Here is a 22,108-nt window from a genome sequence, read left to right on the forward strand (position 1 = left end):
AAAAGTAAAAAATATATTTATTAAAGTTAAAAAATAAAGTTTTGAAAAAGTTAGAAATGCAAGATTAGGTGTTGGAGATGCAGGATGAAACACCTTACTTTAAATAGAAAGTGAAAAGTAAAAAAGATATTTACTAAAGTTAAAAGTAAATTTTTAAAAAAGTTGGAGGTGCAGGATGAAACCTTTGGAGGTGTAGGATGAAACACCCAAAATTTAATTAAGGTGAAAGGGTTTATTGGGCTCTAGTTGGAGGCAGCCAGGCCCATCAGACTATGGGCACATGACCTTTGCAGGGGTCTTTCTCCAAAAGTCAGTTTCCCATTCTGCCAAATTTCCCTTTCTCTCTCTAGAAAACAGAAAACCNTTTTTGCCCTAAAACATTTTCTCTGCCTTCTCTCTAAATTCCCAGCAAATTTAACCTTTCAATCTTTGAATAGGTGGTGCTCAAATGTTCACCGCGTCGAAAGCTCCGTAACGGACTGAACAATTTCTTGTTTCTACCGGTAAGTCATCTTTTCCCTTTTCTCCAACGTTTCTAGAACTAGGGCATTGCTATTTTACTAAATGCATGTCACTAGAAGCGTTCTACTTCAAATTTGTGTTAATTTTTAGCCTAAAAAGTTAATTCTATCGTCATTGGGCGATTTATAGGGTGTCTTTAAAATTGGCTGTGAGGAGCACTGTTTAGGGCGTCCCTGTCAAGTAAACTGTGAAGTTTTCTAGGTAAGGGGAACTATATACTCTTTCTATGATTTGTATGAATTGTGCGTGTGTTAGAATCTTTGACATTTTACTGCGTAATGACTGAAATTGGGTTTTGGAGTGATATTGTGTTGTATGTTTCTGTATGGGCAACGTATTCTTTTTTTTTTTTTTCTTTTTTTTTTGGTTCTGTGAATGCGGTAAAATAAGCTACTGCAAGGAGGGGTTTCGTTATTGAGAAACATAAGAGAAGAAGGGAGTGCTGGACGGTGGGTTATTTTCTATTGGAAAGTGTTGGAAAGTTAAAAAAAAGTGAATTAGTATTTTTGGATGGGTCCCGCGGTGGAGTGTGAGTGAAACTTTAAAAGAAATGTTTTGAACTAGGTGCAGAGGATAAAGATTGGTCCCTTATCCTTTTATATATATATATATATATATATATATATATATATATATATATATAATGATATATATGTGTATAATTGAAAGCATAGGTGTGTGTGACTAATGTGCACGTGAATTTTTCCTGGACAAACAAAAAGTTCAGAGTTAATTTGCTGTGATCCTTTTATATTATTATATAATAATGTAATTTCATATGAATTAGTATGTAATAGGTTTACAGTGGTATAGAAACATTAATAAGCTAATTTAGTTTTACGTAATATCACAGTATGATGTATCAATATAATAATCTGTAAGTTTGACATATATTGGATTATATAAAATAAAATTTTATTATTATGTATATATTATATAAATCATAATTTTAAGGGATGATACAAATGATCTTTATATTTAATTTGAAGAATTATTAGGTGTATAAAATAAATAATACGAGTTAGACAGTTATACATATCCGGATGAGTCGTGTTGAGTATCTGCATGCATGGTTTGATTGAATTGCTTTGCTTGTTCTTTATATTTGTAGTTAAGCATGATAATTCTCTTTGATTGCACTATGTTATACTTCTTGTATGTCTAGCTCACCCTTACTTTTGTGTTGTATGTTGCTTGGGTATGCTTTCTATTGCGATGATCATCTTTTTGGATGAGAGCAGATATGGTTGAGGAGGTCCTCTTGGAGCAAGTACTGGAGGACGCTGATGCTGCTGCTTAGCTCTCTTTAAGATTTCATTTATTTAGCTTATGTTATTTTGAAATACTTATTAGATTATTTTGAAATACTTTACAATTATTAAAGTTTTAAACTAGGCCATTATGGATGACTGTAATCCTCTAATTAATCGTACTTTATACTCTAACTGTTCTCTTTATTTGGATGATGACATCTCTATTATATGATTAGCATTACTATAATTTGGGGATGTCACAATTCTATTGGAAGATGTTCAGCTTATTTTTATTTTCAGTAAAAATAAAAATAACAATAAATGAGTACGATATATAATTATGAAAAAGTAGAATATACAAATATAAATTAATAGAAATAACTAAGTTACATGTGAGAAAAAAAAAATCATTCACACCAGTTTGTAAATATTATTAAATGTGTCTTTTTTTTATCTTAAAACTATTTCAGAATAAATTTGAAAAGTTTATTTAAATTCTTAACTTAAATAAAATTTAATTGCATATATTACATTAAAAAAATTGATAAGAAAAACCTTTTTCAAAATCTACCCATTTATAAATTTCAATAGTATAATAATTTTTAGTAAAAATAAAAATAATAATAAATGATGATATATAATTATAAAAAGTAAGATATACAAATATAAATTAGGGTTAAATACGTTTTTAGTCCCTATACTTTGGGGCGATTTTGGTTTTAGTCCCTCTATCAAACTAAGGTACAATTTAATCCTTCAACTTTAGAAAACTCTGGTTTTGGTCATTTTTACCAAATTTTTTTAACTTTATTTGTTGTTTCAAACGCGTTTCTCAGTTAATATTGAACCAAAAATGTGTCAAACAATGTAAACAATCCAAATGATATAATGAAACATGTTTGAAACAACAAATAAAGTTAAAAAAATTTGATAAAAAGGACTAAAACAGAGTTTTATAAAATTAAAGGACTAAACTGTACCTTAGTTTGAAAGAGGGACTAAAACCATATTTGCTCCAAAGTATAGGGACTAAAAACATATTTAACCCTATAAATTAATATAAAAAACTAAGTTACATGTTTTATGAGAAAAAAATAATTCATACCAATTTGTAAATGGACAATGATATTTTAACAACTCTTTTTTAATAATTTTTGGACAACAGGACATGTGTCACAATTCTATTGGTCTGTTTGAATTTATTCTAAAAAAGTATTTGAAACGGACCAATGCCACGTATGTGTTGTCAAAAAATTGTAAAAAAAAATTGTTAAAGAGACTTTTTCCTTTATAAATAGTATTAAATGTGTATTTTTTTTGTCTTAAAACTATTTCGAAACAAGTTTATTTAAATTCTTAGAGTATTTCTTTAGAACTAACGCTTAAAATTGTTTTTTTAGAAATTTAATTTAGGATATTTATTTATTCAAAATCAATTTTCAATAAGTTATTTGATAAAAAAATAAATAGTATGTTTTCATTTGGATGAGTCACAGTTTGTTTTAATCAAGTTATATTTTCTTACAGTTTTAAAACTGTTAACTAAACTATTAATAGAAAACTTCAGGCTTTTCAAATTGAACTAAAAATAGTACAATTCATTTTTTAATAAAAATAGTTCAGTTTTTATAGTATAAATAATCTATAGTTTATAAAGTTAGGTTAATCATGTCCAACCGTGAATATAGAGCTTAATACATCATTAAATAAACATAGACAGACAATTTTATTATTTTGTACATGAATGTCTTTTCATAAGCTTCCTCCCTTACTATAACCAAGTTATCCTAGCACTCCGAAACATATTTTATTTTACATTTTTACAATATTATACATTTTTATATTATAATACAAATTAGCTTCCCAATCTTACTATAATGCTCCTCAAAATTACGTGTAAGAACATCTGATTTGTCCTTAATATGAATACGATTATAGATTACGAGTGCTAAACAAAAAAAAAGTAGGCTAATCAATTTATAACAATCTTTATCAATTAAAAACTATATATAAGAAATCAAATTATTTTCCTTCATTCAAAATCACCAATTATTATATGTTACTGTCATAGTATATAATAAAAATCAAATGTTTATTACAACATTCTCTACTCAATTATCACAACATAATTCTTATGATTCAAATAAAACGTAAACATTTGTATGTGTGTGAGGTAATTCCCATATCAAAAAGTACTACGAGATAAGTTTGGTATTTGTAAGTCTCAATTTTTTACCAAATTTCAAATAGTAAATCTCTTTTTACTCTCCTAACTGGATATATTTTTCCACAAGAGTTGATTTTAACAAATTCAACATAATCATTTTCTAAAATCGACATTATTACATTCTAACTCAGCATCAATATAATATTTATTCTTTAGAAATCTTTACGTCATCTTCATCCATAATATCAACATATTACATTTAGTACCAAACTCATCCATCATTCACAATATAAGAAAAGACATAAATTTAACACACTAAAAGACTCGTGTTTGACGAAAATTGTTGGTACTCGACTGTCCAATTATAAATGTTGTGTTAGTGAATAACTTTTATTTTATCGAGTTAGGTCTCAATCTATCAATATAAATCAATTTAACTCGTCCTTAGTGTGAAAATACATTGTTTGATTCAAAATAGACTTTAGGTATAGCAAAATTGATTATTTTAACACAATTAAACCAGTTTCATGTTATAATGAAACAACAATTACACCGGTCACAACATAACAAATAATAAGTAAATATCATTTTCTTCTAATGGACTTATCCAACACATGATAACTCTTGTATATGACAACTAATTTAGATGAGCAAATGTAAAAAACAAGAAAAATATCCTTTTTGATGTTTTATCAAACAACTTGAGTGTGGAGAATCAAAAAAAAAATATTTACAATTATCAATATTAAATTTTATTCACTTTAATTTCTTACCCATATTCAATTATCTTGATTATAATTTCATATTAAAATTAATTTATAAACATATTTAAATCTTATTCTTGGTAATTTGAATATATGATAAATCACCCAATTTCCATTCCCAAGTGAAATTTTTGAATGAGTAACATTTAATTCGAAACCTAATTGATCAATATTTTTATTTTCAATTTTTTTAAAATAAAAATGAAAATGGCAACAAGTACATATCTCCTTCGAAACCCTTGTTCATGCTCATCACAAAGAATCTTTCCATCTTATCAAAATGTTCCAATCATCATAATATTCTTTATATTTGTTTTAATTTTTTTAATGTAACCAAATTTATTTTTAAAGCAACTTTAAAGTAAACCACTATGATTAATTAATTACAGACAAAGGGAGCGTCCATTGTTCTTATTAACGTCACAGCCACCTATTAACAGTTTGGTGGAAATTCTAGCTAATTATATTTTTTTTCTATTTAATTTTAATTTTTTTCCTATATCATTTTTCTTTTGGTTTTTCTGTCACAACGGAACATTTGAGATTCACGATATGAGAGGGACCAACAACATCACGTGACCTATTTTGAAATCGGAGACAAAACACGTGCCTTACCAATTTCGTATTTTCATTTCATTTTGAACGGAAACCAAAACCCTCTCTTTTTCCCTTTATTTTCTTCCATTTTCTCTCTGAATCGGTTTCCGAAGCTGCCATGGAAGCGATTCTAGTTGATTGCGTGCAGAAGAGCCTTCGGCATTTCATGCATGCCAACGCCATCTTCCTCTGCCACCGTCTCTGCGCCGAGTTCCCCACCGAGGTACCTTTTGCCCTCTTCAATTTCCTTCAATTTTCTACACAAAATTCTAGAAAATGGAAATGGAAGATTATCTCCCTCCGTTATAAGCTCCGAAAACTTCTCCGTTGTAAGCTTCGAGATCGGTGACTCTTGGCTTCACACCTAGCTATTTATTTGATTCAAGTCCATTTCGTAGTTTATGTAGTGGTAGTTGAATTTTTAGTTCGTTTTGGAGGAATTTGGATTTGGATTCAACTTCCTCTTTTAGCTTCACCATCTACGTGAACTGCACAGTTTCTCTCTACCTGCTCACGGTGCACTAGTACGATTAAATTGGGTTCGCGATGGTAATTCTAAGCTCCTGGTTTATTTGTCCCTTGGTTATACTTGATGTTTTTTTGTTAGAGTGGTGGATTTATACGTTACGGTTTTTCCCTCTTCCAAGGATTGAAGTTGCGTGTGTGCTGATTTGGTAACAGTGAAAGGGTTTCTTTTCGTGTGAGTACTGTTTACTACGTGTAGCTGTTTTAGGAAAGGGTTAAGGGTGAGGAGATATTTTTTGCAACCCCTACTAACTTCTTGAATTGCTTACCTTACAATAAGTCTGAAGCAGAAATCAATTAAATAGAAAAAGGTCATTATAAAGTTTTTACTCAGTTCTTGTTATATGTCAGTGTGATGTTTAGACTTTGTTCACTTTGAATTGATGTGTGCTCTTATTTTTTGTGCCCAAGATACATACGAAATGCTCCACTGAAGGTTTTTTTTATCCTTTTAACTTTGTTAATTGTTTGTTCTTGTTTACTAGTGGTCCTTTCTTTAGATATATGTGTGTGTGTGTATTCAAAGTTTTTTTCTGAAGGATATCGTTACTCTTCATAATTTTGTTTGATAACTATCTTTTTTGGATACTGTACAGACAAATCTCCAGTTGTTGGCTGGATGTTACTTGCAGAACAATCAAGCTTATTCTGCATATCACATCTTAAAGGGTATGTTTCTTTCAATATATATGCACCAACCATTTTTGGAATCTCATTTCTAATCCTTTTAGGTTTAATTGTGATCATTCCTTGTCTTTCTCCTGGTTTTTTAATAGCTAATGTTTTCTTACCTCGTTTTTTATCACCTCATATTTGTGCTTCTCATTATGTATCTATTGTTATTCATTTTCTTTTTAATTCTTGAAGGGGCGCAAATGGCTCAATCCCGGTACTTGTTTGCAATATCATGCTTTCAAATGGATCTTCTTAGTGAAGCTGAAACAGCATTATGTCCTGCTAGCGAGCCCAGTGTAGAGGTACAAAACATAATTCAGAATATATTTTAAATCGAGAATGATTTTCTGAACTTTTTTAATGGTCTCTTGGAGGTCTTAGCATTTCTTGTCTCAAATCACTGATTATGTTTTTAGCTTTCATGCTTTTGTTATCAAAGTTACTATTTTTTAATTATTTATTCTTGTATGAGTTAGTTATAGTGTGCTGTTTGGCTTGAAGTTGTTTATTATTATAATTTGTCAAATAATATATTTGCTAGGAGAAGTAGAATGACTCTTATGTTATGTTGCATTTTTTGTAGGTTCCAAACGGGGCAGCTGGTCATTATCTGTTAGGGTTGATTTACAGGTTGCTAACCAATCTTACTTACCATATAGTTTTTATTAGTTTATCTGAAAGTTTCTTTTTATACTATTTAAAAGGGAATAGTCTGGTTGTGGCTAAAGCAGATTATAATCATAGATCTTTAACATTAAATCAGACATAATTGAAATTTATATTCGCATCTTCCTTCTCTGTGGCATATGCAAAAGCTACAGTATTTATTATAAAGACTTTGGATGCTGTAACTGGAGTCAATTCTATATAGTTGTGTGTTGGTCATGTATGTGTATGTCATGCATGCATACCGCATTTGATAAATTCACCCATCTAAATTTTCTTTGATACTCTTTTTCAGATACACTGACAGAAGGAAAAGTGCCATTCATCATTTTAAGCAGGCACTATCAATGGATCCTCTAATGTGGGCTGCGTACGAGGAGTTGTGCATATTAGGTCTGTATGATACATTCAACTTGCTCACTGCAAAAACTTGCCACCCTCCTTTAAATAAACAAATTTATGATATCAGAATAACACAATCACTTATCATTTAAGCTGTCTGTTTATGTGATGAACTGAAAACCTAGAAAACTGGCCTTGGAATCTTAATGCTCTAGAATTAATTATATTCACTTTGCTTTTGACTCTTGAGATTTTCCAACATAACCATTTTGAAATTTATTTATGTTCTTTGTTTAGTTCCACCTTGATGCTCTTTGTTTTCACTCATGATATCTGTCAACTTATGCATCTTCTAATATATTGATGTTTCTAATACGTGATTACTTTCTGAAAGATTTCCATATTATTGTCCTAATTAGTTATCACTATGCCGTTTTCTGAATATTCAGGTGCTGCTGAAGATGCAACTGCAGTTTTTGGTGAAGCAGCTGCTCTTTGTGTACAAAAGCAATACCTACATTGCTCGACCACCCCTAAGTTGCAGTCATCAGCCGAGGATTGTAATTTAGTTGACACTAGACACTCTGTCTCAGAAGATACAAGTCCCAGGCAACTGAAACTTATGCCAGGCCTGAAGGATGTTCCTGGAAATCATCATGGGGCATCTATTTTAGGAGGAACTTCCCAACCAATTAATAGTGGTCTGTCCAACATATCATTTTATAACACCCCATCTCCAATGGCAACACAGGTAAAGTGCATCTAATTTCATATCATGTGTACATATTAATTTATAGTCAATATTTTTGATAAAATACACAATTTATTAAGCCATAATTTCTGTAATTTTGAATTTTGAAAATGGTTAGTTAGTAAGTCAGAATCAGAAACGTTGGTTGAAAAAGTGCCCTGTTATTCACGAAATATGAATGGATCTTGATTTGTTTATTGAATATGTTACATGCTCAATTTCTTTTTAGAAAATTTGATATTTTTGTTCACCTCTTATGTAGTTGTCAGGTGTTGCTCCACCCCCTTTGTGTAGGAATCTGCAGCCCAATGGCCAAAACATGAGTACAGTGAATACTGACAGTTCTCCTAAGTCATCAGTGAACTCTACCATTCAAGCCCCTCGGAGAAAGTTTGTGGATGAAGGAAAATTACGTAAGGTTGTGGACACTTGAATAAGAACACGTTAAGAGATCTTACCCAAAACTCTCCCTGCCCCAGTTTGTCATAATAAAAACCAAGCATGCGTGTTATTTGGTTGCTTAAATTTTCTGCAGCTTCTCAATATCTCTGATTTCTATTGTATACATTATACATTTTAGTTTTTATGTAATACATGATAGACTTATAAATATTTTTGACATGATGTGAGTTAATGGAATAATAATTTTGTTGATGTTAACGAAAATGTTTGCTAGAAAACATACTCTCAGTTGTTTGCTGTAGTTTTATAGTTTGCATTTTATTCCTTTTTTTTTTTTTTACAGTTTGTTCTATTCTTAGTACTTTATTTTTTGTTCTTTTGTTTTTAATTGTTTCAGATTTCGGGAAGATTGTTTTCTGATTCTGGTCCTAGACGTAGCTCAAGACTGTCCAGTGATGCAAGTTTAAATGCTAATGCAGCAGTTGTATCTGGAAATGGAACTGGTAATTCTTCTAAGTATCTTGGAGGGTCAAAGCTTAGCAGTATGGCATTTCGTTCCATGGCAGTTCGTAAAGGGCAGTCATGGGCCAATGAAAATGCTGACGAAGGTGAGGACGAGTCTTTATTATATCATATGACTTCTTCTATTGTATTGTGTTTTTTGTTTATGTTTTCCCGTGTAAAGATGATTGTTTTGAAGCTGTGGTAGTTATTTTATCATGAAGAAATGCAACCCGGCTAATGAATCTGTGTTTGCTTATGCAATTTTCTTCTATGCCATTGCCTTTTCAAGGTTTTATAAGCATAGCTAGCAATCGCTGGTAGGAGTTCAGAGTGGCTAGCCCAAAAGGGCAATAGTGGGACACTGGCTACGCCTAACATTAGGCATATCAGTATACTGCACAATAATTAATAAATACCAACTTTGAATAAGTAGAGTATAGATAGTTAAATGATTGATATTGATCCTAACATTCAGGTATGATATGTTATATCTATTATGAAATGGTAACATAATACTATTTATTCTACAATTACTGATCTTGTACTGATTATACTTACTCTCTTAATGTATGACTCCCAAGTTCTTACATAATACTAATTCCAATTTTCTTATATAAAATATTTTTGAACTGCTAATACATATCCTTTCTTTTATCTTCAGGAACTCGAAACGATGTTCTTGATGATTCTCGTTTAAATGTCACATCGTCAACATCTAGTTCTACTCCTACCATGGATGCTAAATCTTATGAACAAGAAGCAGCAAATTTTCCCATTGGTGGACAAACAGTGAGTGGTTCAAAAGTCATTTCTGGCGCTTCAGAAATACTGACCCTTTTAAGAATTTTTGGTGAAGGCTGTAGACTTGCCTACTCATATAGTTGTCAGGTATTAACTAATAGTCATCTTTGGTTAAAAGATATGTAAATTTGTATTTATTTATTCATTAATTTTTTTATTGGATTTACGAAGAAAGTAATAATGATAAAAGAAATAGTTTTCTGATCTTTTTGTTTTTTTTTTTTTTGTGAAACAGGATGCACTGGATACCTACATGAAACTTCCACTTAAGCATTACAATACTGGGTGGGTTCTTTCCCAGGTAATTTTGGTTACTCAGTTAGCAAGTTCTGGTCTTCCATAGGTAGTGTATTGATTTAGCATTATACTGCATTCAGATTTACGATGCTATATTCACATGTTTTGTTGGCTATACCTAGAAAAGAAAGGTTTTTCCTTGATGTAGTTACTTCTGGTTTCCAACTGGTGTGTAGAATATACCTCAAATTATGTTTCAAATAGGGTATAATTTTGGCTGAAATTATACTGTCTTCATAGTTATTTTCGTTTTCCTTCTGATTGTGCTCTGTATCATCTTTTAATTTTTTGTTCCGATCAATTTCTTTACTGGCGTAGTTCTTCATGGCACTTAACTATTTGATATTTTCAAGATTCTAAAAATAATGTTGAAATTGGAGTCTAGTAGGAAGAAAAGAAAAAGAGAACAGGAGAACGGATAAATAATGAGATTGGATTTTTGATAAATACAAAGCCCAAATTCCTCGAGTGTGCTTCTTTTTATGTTGAAAATGATCAAACATCAGTGAGACAATTCAACAAGATGCATGATTTCTATTGGGGTGCTTTGAAAGTTGTGAATCCTGCAAACCAAACACATTTCAGAAACATTAGCCCAAATCTGCTTGATTCTTGATGGTTTTTGATCTTGATATTCTTACTGGTGCATGTTACTAACTATTTGTAATATGATGCTTGGATGTTTTAAGCAGGTTGGAAAAGTGTACTTTGAATTGGTTGATTACTTAGAAGCTGATCAGGCCTTTGGCCTTGCTCGTCAGATCATGCCTTATAGCTTGGAAGGAATGGATGTCTATTCAACAGTTCTTTATGTGAGTTTATATTACATTTCATTAGTTTTTGTGATATATCATGTATAATAATTATAGTAATAGTAATAATAGAAGTCCTTTGAATTGATGAACCTGGAGGGATTTAGGAGAAGTATGGAAAGCTAGAACAGAATCTGAATAATGGGTGGTGTTTGCAAAACGTAATATACTAACCCCTATTTATACTAATTATCCCAATCCACAAGTAAGAGGATAGATATGAATAAGATGTGATTTGATTTCCTCTCTTGCCTTTGATACTTTGATTAGTGGTTGGTTCAATTAATAGAGCCTCTTGGTAGAAAAAAATGTGCCATTATCAATGATAGCAATATCATGATACTAGGGAGCTGAGGATGAATCCAGAGAGGGAGTTAATTTCGCATACTAGTCTGATGCACCATTTGGAGAAAAGTATTATAGTTAATATCAGCCTGCAGTAAAATTATCCTGCAAAGATTTTAGTCTAAGGCTGATGTTATGGGCTATTTATAAAAACAATTCCTTGTTTTATGGCCCTCATCCAGGAGCTACAAAAGGACCATGAAAATTAAAGCGTTGCATAGCCTTCTAGAGCTATTTCATTTTATTGTCTTTCTTTAGCTTCGTGCTTCTTCTGTTTAATGCCTAACTGCTATACCTAATGCTTGATCAAGAGACTAAGTTATCTCTGGTGCAGCACCTGAAGGAGGATATGAAGTTAAGTTACCTGGCTCAGGAACTGATATCAACTGATCGTTTAGCTCCTCAGTCTTGGTAGGCTTTGTATGGAACTTCTTGCTGATTATTCAAAATACACCGGTTTTTATATTTTCTTTTTTAAATTATTTCCTTCATCCATATTTGCTTTACCATAATGCTTTAAATTGCATGGCTTTGCGTAGGCAAATATGCATGTTCGGGGAGTGAAAACTGTGCTGTACTTTTGCAATTGCGTTTGTTGTCGACTAATGCCATATTCCAGACGTATATATGATAACTTTAGCATCTATATTCTTACCTACATCCATTTAATATTAGATCTTCCATATGTAGCCCATTTGTGTATATCACTATTTTTCCTTTCCTTGTCCTATTCTTTTCAAAACCTTTTCATGAGGTATACTTATTGTCATAACATCAACTGCTATTTGAGAACCATGGGTGTGTAGATGTTTCTTCTTTATTTGGCTGTTCTATTATGATTGTTTTCATTTTATATGGGTTTATAATTGTGGTTGAATGCTTTGGCAGGTGTGCAATGGGTAATTGCTACAGCCTGCAAAAGGATCATGAAACTGCACTGAAGAATTTTCAGCGGGCAGTTCAACTGAATCCCAGATTTGCATATGCACACACCCTTTGTGGACACGAGTATGACCACTCCCTTTGTTTATACCATATCCACAAGTCTCAATAACTTCTGCAACTCTTTTTGGTCTTCTAATTCATCGCTACTAACAGGTATGTTGCACTAGAAGATTTTGAGAATGGAATCAAATGCTACCAGAGTGCGCTCAGGGTTGATGCAAGGCATTATAATGCTTGGTATGGACTTGGAATGGTATACCTACGCCAAGAAAAGTTTGAGTTCTCTGAACATCATTTTCGAATGGCTTTCCAAATCAATCAACGTTCGTCTGTAATAATGTCATACCTTGGTACTGCTTTGCATGCCTTGAAGGTAAATGTCTCTTACCATACTACTTGTAGTTAGTACATACAGAAATAAGAACTCCATTTGTCTTTGGCTTTTGTATTTTGTAGTATCTGGGAAACTCTGAAATTATCTTATGCTTGTATGCTTGACAGAGAAGCGAAGAAGCACTGATGGTAATGGATAAGGCTATTTTAGCTGATAAAAAGAATCCCCTTCCAATGTATCAGAAGGCCAATATACTCTTGAGCTTGGAAAAGTTTGAGGAAGCATTGGAAGTCCTAGAGGAGCTTAAAGAGTACGCACCCCGAGAAAGTAGTGTTTATGCTTTGATGGGTAGGATCTATAAAAGGCGTAACATGCATGAGAGAGCTATGCTTCATTACGGTATATCTCTGGATTTGAAACCATCTGCAACAGATGCTGCTTCTATCAAGGTGATTTGGCTCCTAATATAAGTAGTTTTGCTTTAGACTGATCACAACTTCTACATTTGCACTAACTCGTCTTCATTTTCTTATGCAACTTGAAACTTCATTTTGAACAGGCTGCCATTGAGAAATTACATGTACCAGATGAGATGGAAGACAACTTGTAGCTAGATGAAGTGCAGAATGCTAGCTAGTGTAAATTACCCAGATTTTGAATCCTTGAATACAAGGACTTGACTCTGCTTGTGCTTTCGGAAAATTTGTTCGATGGAGCAGCATAACTACTTGAGAAGTATTTATTCATGCAGCCATCACGCCCATCCAAAAAACGGATCTCTCTAAGTGACCAGAGTTTTGCACCGAAAAGAAAGGAGGACATGATGTAATAGAGGTGCCAAGAAGCTCCTATTTAAGGTGTATGTATAGTTATGTCAAAGAAATCAACATGTATCTTTAGTCAATCCATTCATTTGTTAATAAATGACAGCTTCGGTTTCTGCCCTGGATTGTTCATTTAGAACGACTTCTCCGCAAATTCCTTAGTTTCTTCCTTTTTTTTTTCTCATCACTTTTAAAAATTGGAAAATTTTGTGTAAAGTAAATTAGTTAAATAATCACTTGGAATTATAACAACTACCTCTATCCTCTCATTTGCACACAATTGAACGAGGATACTCACATACTCAAATTAATTAAAGATATTAGTTTAATTACTTATTTAGCCATTTTACAATTGGTCACACACTCTTCAACTTATTATACACGTAGAATTTTGTTATAATCTCTTTTGTTCTAGTTGTAGTCAATACATTATGGAGCAGCTTTGCTAAATTTACTTTCATTCATCACAGTTGAACAATTTTTTGAAAAGGTAAAGAAAATGTCTACTTTTTAAAATTGACAGTAATTTCACAACTGGGAGGTTTTGTTTTATGCTTTTAAATTCTAAATTGTTTATTTTGACCTAGTGGTTTTTAGAATTAATTATTTTTTCACTTTGGGCCACTGACTATCTAATTTGGATTCATCCACTTGGGATTAATTGGAAAATTTGAGGTAGTCAATTTATATATATATTTTTTACTTTTAATTATTAATGTAATGAATATTTTATTTAACTATAGTTTAAGTCTTTGAAATAGAAAAATATAATTTTAGTAGACTGAATTAAAAAATATACATGATAGTTTTTTAATATAAAATTTGAAGGATAAAAAGTAAATTTAAAAAATACTTTAATCCCTAATTTAAGGTAGATAGTAGACATAAATTATATTTCTTTTTCTAAGTTTAAAGAATTTCTTTCATCTATAAAATAAAATTTATCCTATATTTTAGAGATTAAAAACGAAATTTTAATGTGTTAAATTCTTACTTTGAGAAAAAATTAAAACAGCTAAAGCACTCTTTCCAATTAAGTTTTGTATAAACCTTTGGAAGGAAAAAATAGATTATGGTAGTTTAAATTTGGAAACATAATATAACTTACCATAGATTTTTTCATCATTGGATTAGGGTTTTTACCCTTCCTTCGTTTGGAAATCCTTTTGGATTCGCTGTCTCTCTCATCCTTAATCTCACCCGTCTTTATCATTCGCAATCTCCTTTTCATTCATTATCTTATTTTCCCAGTACTTCAAATTCCGTTTACTCCGTGCCCTAATATTACGATTTCAGCAATGGGAAGCAAAGGCCGCATGCCGCCGCCTCCGCACCTGCGGCGTTCGATTCCGCCGGGTCCTGCTGCGATGCCGCACCCGCTTGTGGCGCCATTCGATCTACTTCCGCCGCCGCAGGTGATGGAGCAGAAGCTTGCGTCTCAGCACGTGGAGATGCAGCGCCTGGCTACTGAGAACCAGCGGCTTGCAGCGACGCATGGTGCCCTGCGGCAGGAGCTAGCGGCGGCTCAGCACGAACTGCAGATGCTCCATGCACATGTGGCGGCACTGAAGGGGGAGCGGGAGCAGCAAGTGCGCGCGCAGTTGGAGAAGATCTCGAAGATGGAGAGCGAAGTTCAGAGCGCAGAGGGCGTGAAGCTGGAACTGCAGCAGGCTCGCGGGGAGGCGCAAAACCTTGTTTTGTCCAAGGATGAACTTGTTTCAAAAGCGCAGCACCTGACTCAGGAACTGCAGAGGGTTCACACTGATGTTGTTCAAATCCCTGCCCTTATCTCTGAACTTGAATGCCTCAGACAGGACTATCAGCATTGCAGGTATCCTTCTTCTGCCCCTTTTTTAGGTTAGATGTGTACTTATGATGTAGTGTATAATGGGTTCTTCTTAGAGAAAATGTTGTGATGATGATGTAGAAAGTGACTAAGTATATGAAAGCATTGGTTAAGTGTTGTTTTCTATGTAGACATTGCTTCTGGTGTTGTGGACTAGGTGATTTGGAATGCTAGCTGTCTCTCTATGGGATGCAATTATGCCTGTAAAATTCATGGGATGGTATTTGTTTATTTGGTTCTGGAGACTTTGTGTTAGTATTCGTGAAGGGTGGGATATTATAGAGATGTGGCAATTGGCAAGTTTAAAGGTAGTTGTGTCTGTTTATTTGACATTTATCACCATTTGATGAGGGATATAACCTAATAACATATCTTTGAAATAGGGAAAAAAATGAATGGGTAGTTAAATTGAGAAATTACTTGTGTGAACTTTATTTACTGGAAAGTATTGTGAAGAGTTTTTTAGTTGAAGGGAATGGAGGAATTGGGAGTATTGGACAAGGTGAATATCATTTAGATGATTTGATAGATGGCTTATAATATAAGGAACCAATAAACTAGACCGGTTTTGTTATGCAGAAAATGTTATAAAGGCTCTCCTTTCTCCAAAATGTTGTTTTGCCTGTGTTTACAGGGATAGAAACGATTCTTTGATGTCTGAGGATTTTATAAACTCATGAGAGGTTTTCCATTGTTTGGAATTGGAGATAAGTGAAAGGCCACATGCAATAGTGGTACCTCGTGTTATGAGTGAAGCTTTGGGCCCTGTCTAATTTCAAACTCTATTACTATTACTTATGATCATTCTTCCTGCCTCAAAGCAAGAGAGATTTTTGTGTTGATATTTGCATCTAGTGTCATGCATACTTGGTCGATTTGTGGTAGTCCAAAGTGTTTGGGAATCCAAGTGTGTTTGAGTCCCATATTGAATAGAAATGATAAAGTTAAGTAACATAAGAAAAAAGACTCACAAATTCATTGTCTTAAACTTTTGGGTGGGAGGTGGTATCATAGTCTTTTATATGGGTTAACTCAGTTCATGGGGGACTCTCTCTGGTGTTTCCTCTTGAAAGACCCAACACAAAGGGGAATGGAGCCTTGGGTCTTTTTTAACATGGTTTCTCCAAATGTTATTATGTATTTATCTAGAGAAAGTATTTGTAGTTTGTACCACATTCGGGAATGAATTTTCACTTTTCAAGGGTTCAGTGTTTTTTGCTTGAACTGCGGTACATGACAAGAATATGGGATTAGTGCTAGTAATATGAAAGGTGTTTGTAGACTTCCTAAAGCCTCTACCCTGAAATTTCTATTTAGAATGAAAGCTAACACATTTTCCTATAAAGTGCTATATAGCTATTTGTTTTCTTTTTATTTTTTAGTACAGGTGTTTATATTGTTATTAATGTATAGTTTATCCCCTTACTCTGGAGTAGTTATGTTGACTACCTTAAGAATTTTATTTTATTTTTGTGCTTAGCTTTGTCTCTTATCAGTTTTAGAGGGATTCTTTTCTTTGCAAAACTTGTTCTATCAAAAAGAAAAAAGGACGGAGAATCTGTACGAGGCCTTCTTTTGCAGCCCTCTAGTTTTTTTGGCTGGGGCAATCTGCTTATGTTTTTCATGCGGCTCTGTTACCTTTACAGCTGTTATGATTAAATAAACATTTTCATGAATTATGCTGTTGCTCCAATGAGTTTGTTTATTGTTTTCCTTTTTGTTGTTATTATAGGGTAATCTTGTAGTACATAGTATGTGTATCTTATATTGTTCCTTTCTTGTCATCATCTTCTCCATTTCCCATTGATTAAAATGTGCCCATGACAGTCATTTTCTCTTCTAGTCTTATTTGTCCGTAAATTGTGCTACATTGAGCTCCTCAAGTGTTGAACTTATGCTCTCTTGTTTGTAAATTGTACTATGCTTTTCTTTTTTTAAGCGGGAGTTTTGATGTTTTTTAATAACATTGAGTGTGTCCCCGTTAATTTGAAGCCTGGTTTGTTTATATTACTGTGGGTTTTTTCAAATCTAACTGATTTGATTCATGTCTTTGGATCACACATCAGCTGGGATGATAATAAAATTTCTCATTTAAAGAAGATCCTTTATATTATCCAACCTTGTAGAAATGAGTTTCCCACTACACTTACGAGTGTTTGTTTTACAGCTTCTTTTACTCTTGGGAATAAGACTGAGAATATTTATTCCCATATTTGTCAGTAGGTTATCAACCGTGATTCTCGGATGTTTTTATTCTCAGGAAACCTGTATTCCCATGCTTATAGTAGTTTTTATTCCCAAGAGGAAGGGGTGGGAAAGTGATATTCTCATGGCAATATGGTAATTTGCTTACTATTATACATACAACGTTATTTTTTTCTTATTTTAAATTTAAATTATTTTTAAATTTAGAAAATATTCTAAGCTATAATATTCCGAAGAATATGATTCTTGGGAATGTAATGTGGTTTTGTGAATCAAACTCACTCAATTCTTATAAGATTAGGATTTATTCCAGTAGGGTGTAATACTTTATTCCTAGAGTGTGGTATTATTCATCTGCCAGCAATCTTGGTTGTGTATTACAATCAAACCGTAGGCTGATACCTAATTTCTTGATTGATCTCCGTTCTGGTTCCATTGCATTTGTTTATAACGGTGGAGGCTTGGGCACTGAGGAGGCATATTGCAGTCTGTTTTATCTAACTTAATCAGTCACTAAAGTTCTTCCCAAGTTTTCCTAAATGTAATTTCTATCTCTGGTAAATTCTTTTCTTTAAACTCAGCTGTTTACTTTGGATCTCATTGGAATTGATTTTAATCTCTTACATTTCTTTAATTTGAATTCATCCTGGAGACTGTTTTACTGAAAATCCTAATTTCTTGAGTATAGAATCTGATGACATGACTTCTGTAGTTTGAATTGAAGGCAATGGTTGTTTCATCTTATTCTAAACTACGAGTGTTTGAATTTTGAACGAAGTCCTATGGCATTTCCTTGTCCTTTTGTATGACCCTCTTGGGAGTCTCTTCAATATCAATATCCATGGATTTGCCTAGCAATGTACTAGCCAGAGCATTTATGCAACCAGATATATACTAAGGCACCTTGCTACACTTCACCTTTTAGGCAGGCTAGGCTCAGCTAGGGTGGTTAGCATGTGGTAGGCACACATTTTAAAAACAGGTTTGGCAGCTATAGGATCCTGTTTTGGTTGATAGTAAATCTTCCATTCTCATGCCATTCTATTCGGAATCCCAACAGTCACCAATGTGACCCTTCTAGACCTATTTATCATTTCGGTTTGATTCTTATCGTAGATTTACATCTGCCGTTTTTTATTCATAATTCACTCAAGCCAACTTCAAAGTCAACCAATTCAATTTCTGTTCCAACTCTCTCCTTACAGCATGTTGGCATAGTGCCAGAGTGCCATGTTTAGTGCCCTTGACAATCTTTTGTTCTGGTCTTGCAGGGCCACTTTTGACTATGAAAAAAAATTATACAATGATCACCTTGAGTCACTTCAGGTGATGGAAAAGAACTATGTTTCTATGAGTAGGGAAGTGGAAAAACTTCGAGCCGAGCTTTCAAACACTGCTAATGTGGATCGGAGAAGTAGTATGTATCTCCTTTCATACCTGTTTTCTGTGTTAGAATAGAGCCCTTGTCCCTCAATTTTTCATGTTTTGTGGATTGATCACTGGTAATAAAAATTCAGGTGCGCCATATGGTGGCACCTCTGGAACTAATGAGAACGAGGCTTCTGGTCTTCCTGGGGGACAAAATGCTTATGAAGATGGTTATTCTGTTATGCAGGTGTGTGATGCCTCCCTGTGTTACGCTGTTTTGGGTTTCTTGTGGGAGTGCATTTTTTTAGTTCATTGCCTAATGTTTTTAATTTTCAAATCCTCTAATAAAAATGAATCTGTGGATTTTTCTTGTTTTTATTTATTTTATAAACTCTTTATTCTTAAATATAGTAAATAAAATAATGCTTGCAAATTGTAATTGAGTATCTGCCTCCTGTATCAAGAATTAATGATGTGTTCCTGGGTTTATTATACTACCTGTTGATGAACTTTTTGAACTAAATGCCTAGCTGGAATTTATTTGTTTCTTCTATATTAATGGAGAAACCTGAATTCATAAACTTTTATCTGATTTCTCTATGCTTTTGTTACTCATTAATGTTCGATAATCACCATTCTGATGGTACCAAATTAACATAATCACCTTTCTGATGATTTTTGTTACCATGACAAAGAAATACAAAATTTATAGGATTATCATGCTCATTGTTATGTTTATAGGTGCTTTGCATGATGACCACTGGGAATCTGTTAGTGTATTATTTGTGTGCAGAGAAAACAGGAATGATATAGTGGTAATGCTTTGTGTTCAACTGCTATATTCTAACATTTGTTCCTCTAATTACCGTGTTTAATGTAGTGTTTCTGATGAAAGATTTTAATTTGCGTTTAGATTAGGCACTAATAATGGGGTTTCCAAGCAATTTGTTTGCTTAGTGCCTTAAAACTAGAATTTTTCAAATTGATATTGAAATCTGATATAGATTCAAAAACCTGAATGCAAATTCTATATTACAACCAGTTATTAAAATAGCTCCTAATCTAGCATTAGATATCCACATTTACCATGAGGGGTCATTGCATTTGTGTCCTTAATTGGGGATAATTTTAGATATCAAAGTGACTAAAACGAAAACATAAAATCTCCGGTTCCAATACTGATCTGAAATGTTTGTGTATCAGTAAACGTGGTATCTTGAGATATGATGACAAAGTAAGATTTACTGATTTGAATGGCCATGTTCTTAAGTTGATTCAGTTTTTTGAATTCGAATACTTTTGTTTTACAGGGACGTGGTCCCCTCCCCCCAGCCAGTGGGGGTGGAGGCAGTTCTACTACACTTGCTTCTGCTGGAGCTCAAACGGGTCCAACTCCTGCAGGGACTGGTTACGATGCTCCTAGAGGACCTGGTTATGGTGCATCTGCAGGGCCTAATTATGACGCGCAGAGGGGTGTTACTTTCGACACGCAGAGGCTGACTGGTTACGATGCCTTTAGAGGATCTACTTATGATTCCAAGAGAGGGGCAATTTTTGATGCTCAAAGAACTTCCTATGATCCACAGAGAGGTTCAGGATATGATATGCAGAGAGGAGCTGGTTACGAATCATCAAGAGCAGGTGGCTATGATACACAGTCAAGAGGGGTTGGTGGTCCTCATGGACATGCTCCACCGCTGAACAATATGCCATATGGATCCACAACACCACCTGCTCGTAGTGGAGGTGTATATGAAGCTAATCGAGGTGTAAACTCCGGTAGGAGATGATGATGACCTTGAGTTTTGGAACATCTGTCTGCCTCATGAACGTTTGGTTTTGTCCTATCTTGTTGTAATGTGCATAGTCCACGAGAGGGAAAACAAATGTTCGTCATTATTGGGAAGACATTCTCCCCGCCTATAATTGCTCTACCTGAAATTGGTAAAACATTACCTATCTAACTTGCCTATATATTTTATTTGAGATTTGGGATGGTTTAGTTTTATTTATTTCTTGTCTCCCCTTACCTTCCATTAAATGATTTCAAATCTATTTTTTCTGCCAATATAGCTAAATGCACATTCCTGTATACTCTGTACATTTTCAAGGCCTTTCTATGTTTTAAATTATACATTTTGAGATTTTAGCTAATTGCTCTGAAAAGTTTGGAATGCAATGCCGCAATACAAACAATTGCAAATCAACTCAGCTGTAGAATGTCTAATATGGGATTTTTTATATTAATAAATTGGTTGAAAAACTTGTAAGGATTGAAGAGTAATGTTAGAACATTACCATTATATTCCTGTCTGGCATTATATGTTATCAAAATACCGGAGTAACAATATCAATACATAGTTATGGGCATTGCTTTTTATATATTTCTAGTAAATATGTAAATGGTGATATTTATTTTCATTATTTTTTATATATTTCAAGTAGGTTTTACCATTATATATTATAGTACACTTATTTTGTTTAAGAAGTTTTTTTTTTTAAATTTATAACTTTTTTCAATCGAGTAATTTTTAAAATCTTAATTAACTTCTATTTTCATCAACAATAATTTTCATGATTTTGTTTTTCATTACTTCTATTTTCAATTTCTATAAGATTAATGTTTTGTGTAGATTAAAGGGACAGCAGAAGATAGAAAGAAAGAAAAAACCAATAATAATAATAATGTTTGAATTAGAAGAAAGAGAATAAAAAAATAATAAAATTACTGAAAATTTTATAGTTAATTTAATTGATGTAATAAAATAATTTGTAAATATCTTTTATACTTCAATGCAAAAATAATTTTTGAAATATGAATTAAATTTAAAATAAAATGTTAAATTATAATAAGAAATTATTATCCAATCTTAATAAACAAAAAGTTAAATTTTACATTAATGACAATAATATATAAAAATAATCTATTTTATGACATATATGTTATTATATTTTTATATTAAAAACTTGATACTTTTATAATCAATAAAATAATTATTATAAATATTTTTATATAAATGTAAATAGTAAAATAATATTTGTAAACATAATCTATTATATTAAAAACTGTAATTGTACATAAATACTCTATTATTATTTATATATCTATATCTATATATATATATATATATATATATATATATATATATATATATATATATAT

At 32.6% G+C, this 22,108-nt stretch overlaps 2 protein-coding genes and 1 long non-coding RNA gene across 4 annotated transcripts; all 3 read left to right on the top strand.

Moving 5' to 3' along the window:
- The first annotated feature begins 280 nt into the window (after nucleotides 1-280).
- On the top strand, nucleotides 281-1,928 carry LOC106759102. The gene is made up of 3 exons (XR_001375593.2): nucleotides 281-503; nucleotides 652-723; nucleotides 1,764-1,928. It is a non-coding gene; the product is annotated as an uncharacterized LOC106759102 (long non-coding RNA).
- Nucleotides 1,929-5,280: 3,352 nt separating this feature from the next.
- Nucleotides 5,281-13,643, top strand: LOC106759475 (cell division cycle protein 27 homolog B). 2 transcript variants are annotated; one of them, XM_022780061.1, is made up of 17 exons: nucleotides 5,281-5,526; nucleotides 5,800-5,852; nucleotides 6,425-6,497; nucleotides 6,696-6,805; nucleotides 7,087-7,133; nucleotides 7,465-7,562; nucleotides 7,961-8,262; nucleotides 8,525-8,680; nucleotides 9,062-9,272; nucleotides 9,830-10,056; nucleotides 10,205-10,270; nucleotides 10,959-11,078; nucleotides 11,758-11,834; nucleotides 12,312-12,431; nucleotides 12,522-12,741; nucleotides 12,870-13,151; nucleotides 13,262-13,643. In XM_022780061.1, the coding sequence occupies exons 2-17, from the start codon at nucleotides 5,850-5,852 to the stop codon at nucleotides 13,310-13,312; spliced, it is 2,163 nt and encodes a 720-aa protein (XP_022635782.1). In that variant the 5' UTR covers nucleotides 5,281-5,526; nucleotides 5,800-5,849; the 3' UTR covers nucleotides 13,313-13,643. The 2 variants fall into 2 exon arrangements, with proteins under 2 accessions (XP_022635782.1, XP_014498147.1); XM_014642661.2 differs by lacking the exon at nucleotides 5,800-5,852.
- A 1,001-nt stretch (nucleotides 13,644-14,644) lies between these two features.
- Nucleotides 14,645-20,957, top strand: LOC106759386 (protein FLX-like 2). The gene is made up of 4 exons (XM_014642539.2): nucleotides 14,645-15,357; nucleotides 18,849-18,994; nucleotides 19,095-19,192; nucleotides 20,256-20,957. The coding sequence occupies exons 1-4, from the start codon at nucleotides 14,825-14,827 to the stop codon at nucleotides 20,733-20,735; spliced, it is 1,257 nt and encodes a 418-aa protein (XP_014498025.1). The 5' UTR covers nucleotides 14,645-14,824; the 3' UTR covers nucleotides 20,736-20,957.
- The last annotated feature ends 1,151 nt before the right edge of the window (nucleotides 20,958-22,108 follow it).

Source organism: Vigna radiata, chromosome 4, assembly GCF_000741045.1.
Source record: "Vigna radiata var. radiata cultivar VC1973A chromosome 4, Vradiata_ver6, whole genome shotgun sequence".
Classification (NCBI taxonomy): Eukaryota; Viridiplantae; Streptophyta; class Magnoliopsida; order Fabales; family Fabaceae; genus Vigna; species Vigna radiata.

Coding starts and splice junctions, on each gene's coding strand:
- LOC106759475 (XM_014642661.2), top strand. CDS start 5,422: ATGGAAGCGATTCTAGTTGATTGCGTGCAGAAGAGCCTTCGGCATTTC. Junction 7,134..7,464: donor CTGTTAGGGTTGATTTACAG/GTTGCTAACCAA, acceptor ACTCTTTTTCAG/ATACACTGACAGAAGGAAAA. Junction 7,563..7,960: donor CGAGGAGTTGTGCATATTAG/GTCTGTATGATA, acceptor CTGAATATTCAG/GTGCTGCTGAAGATGCAACT.
- LOC106759386 (XM_014642539.2), top strand. CDS start 14,825: ATGGGAAGCAAAGGCCGCATGCCGCCGCCTCCGCACCTGCGGCGTTCG. Junction 18,995..19,094: donor TAATGTGGATCGGAGAAGTA/GTATGTATCTCC, acceptor ATAAAAATTCAG/GTGCGCCATATGGTGGCACC. Junction 19,193..20,255: donor ATGGTTATTCTGTTATGCAG/GTGTGTGATGCC, acceptor TTTGTTTTACAG/GGACGTGGTCCCCTCCCCCC.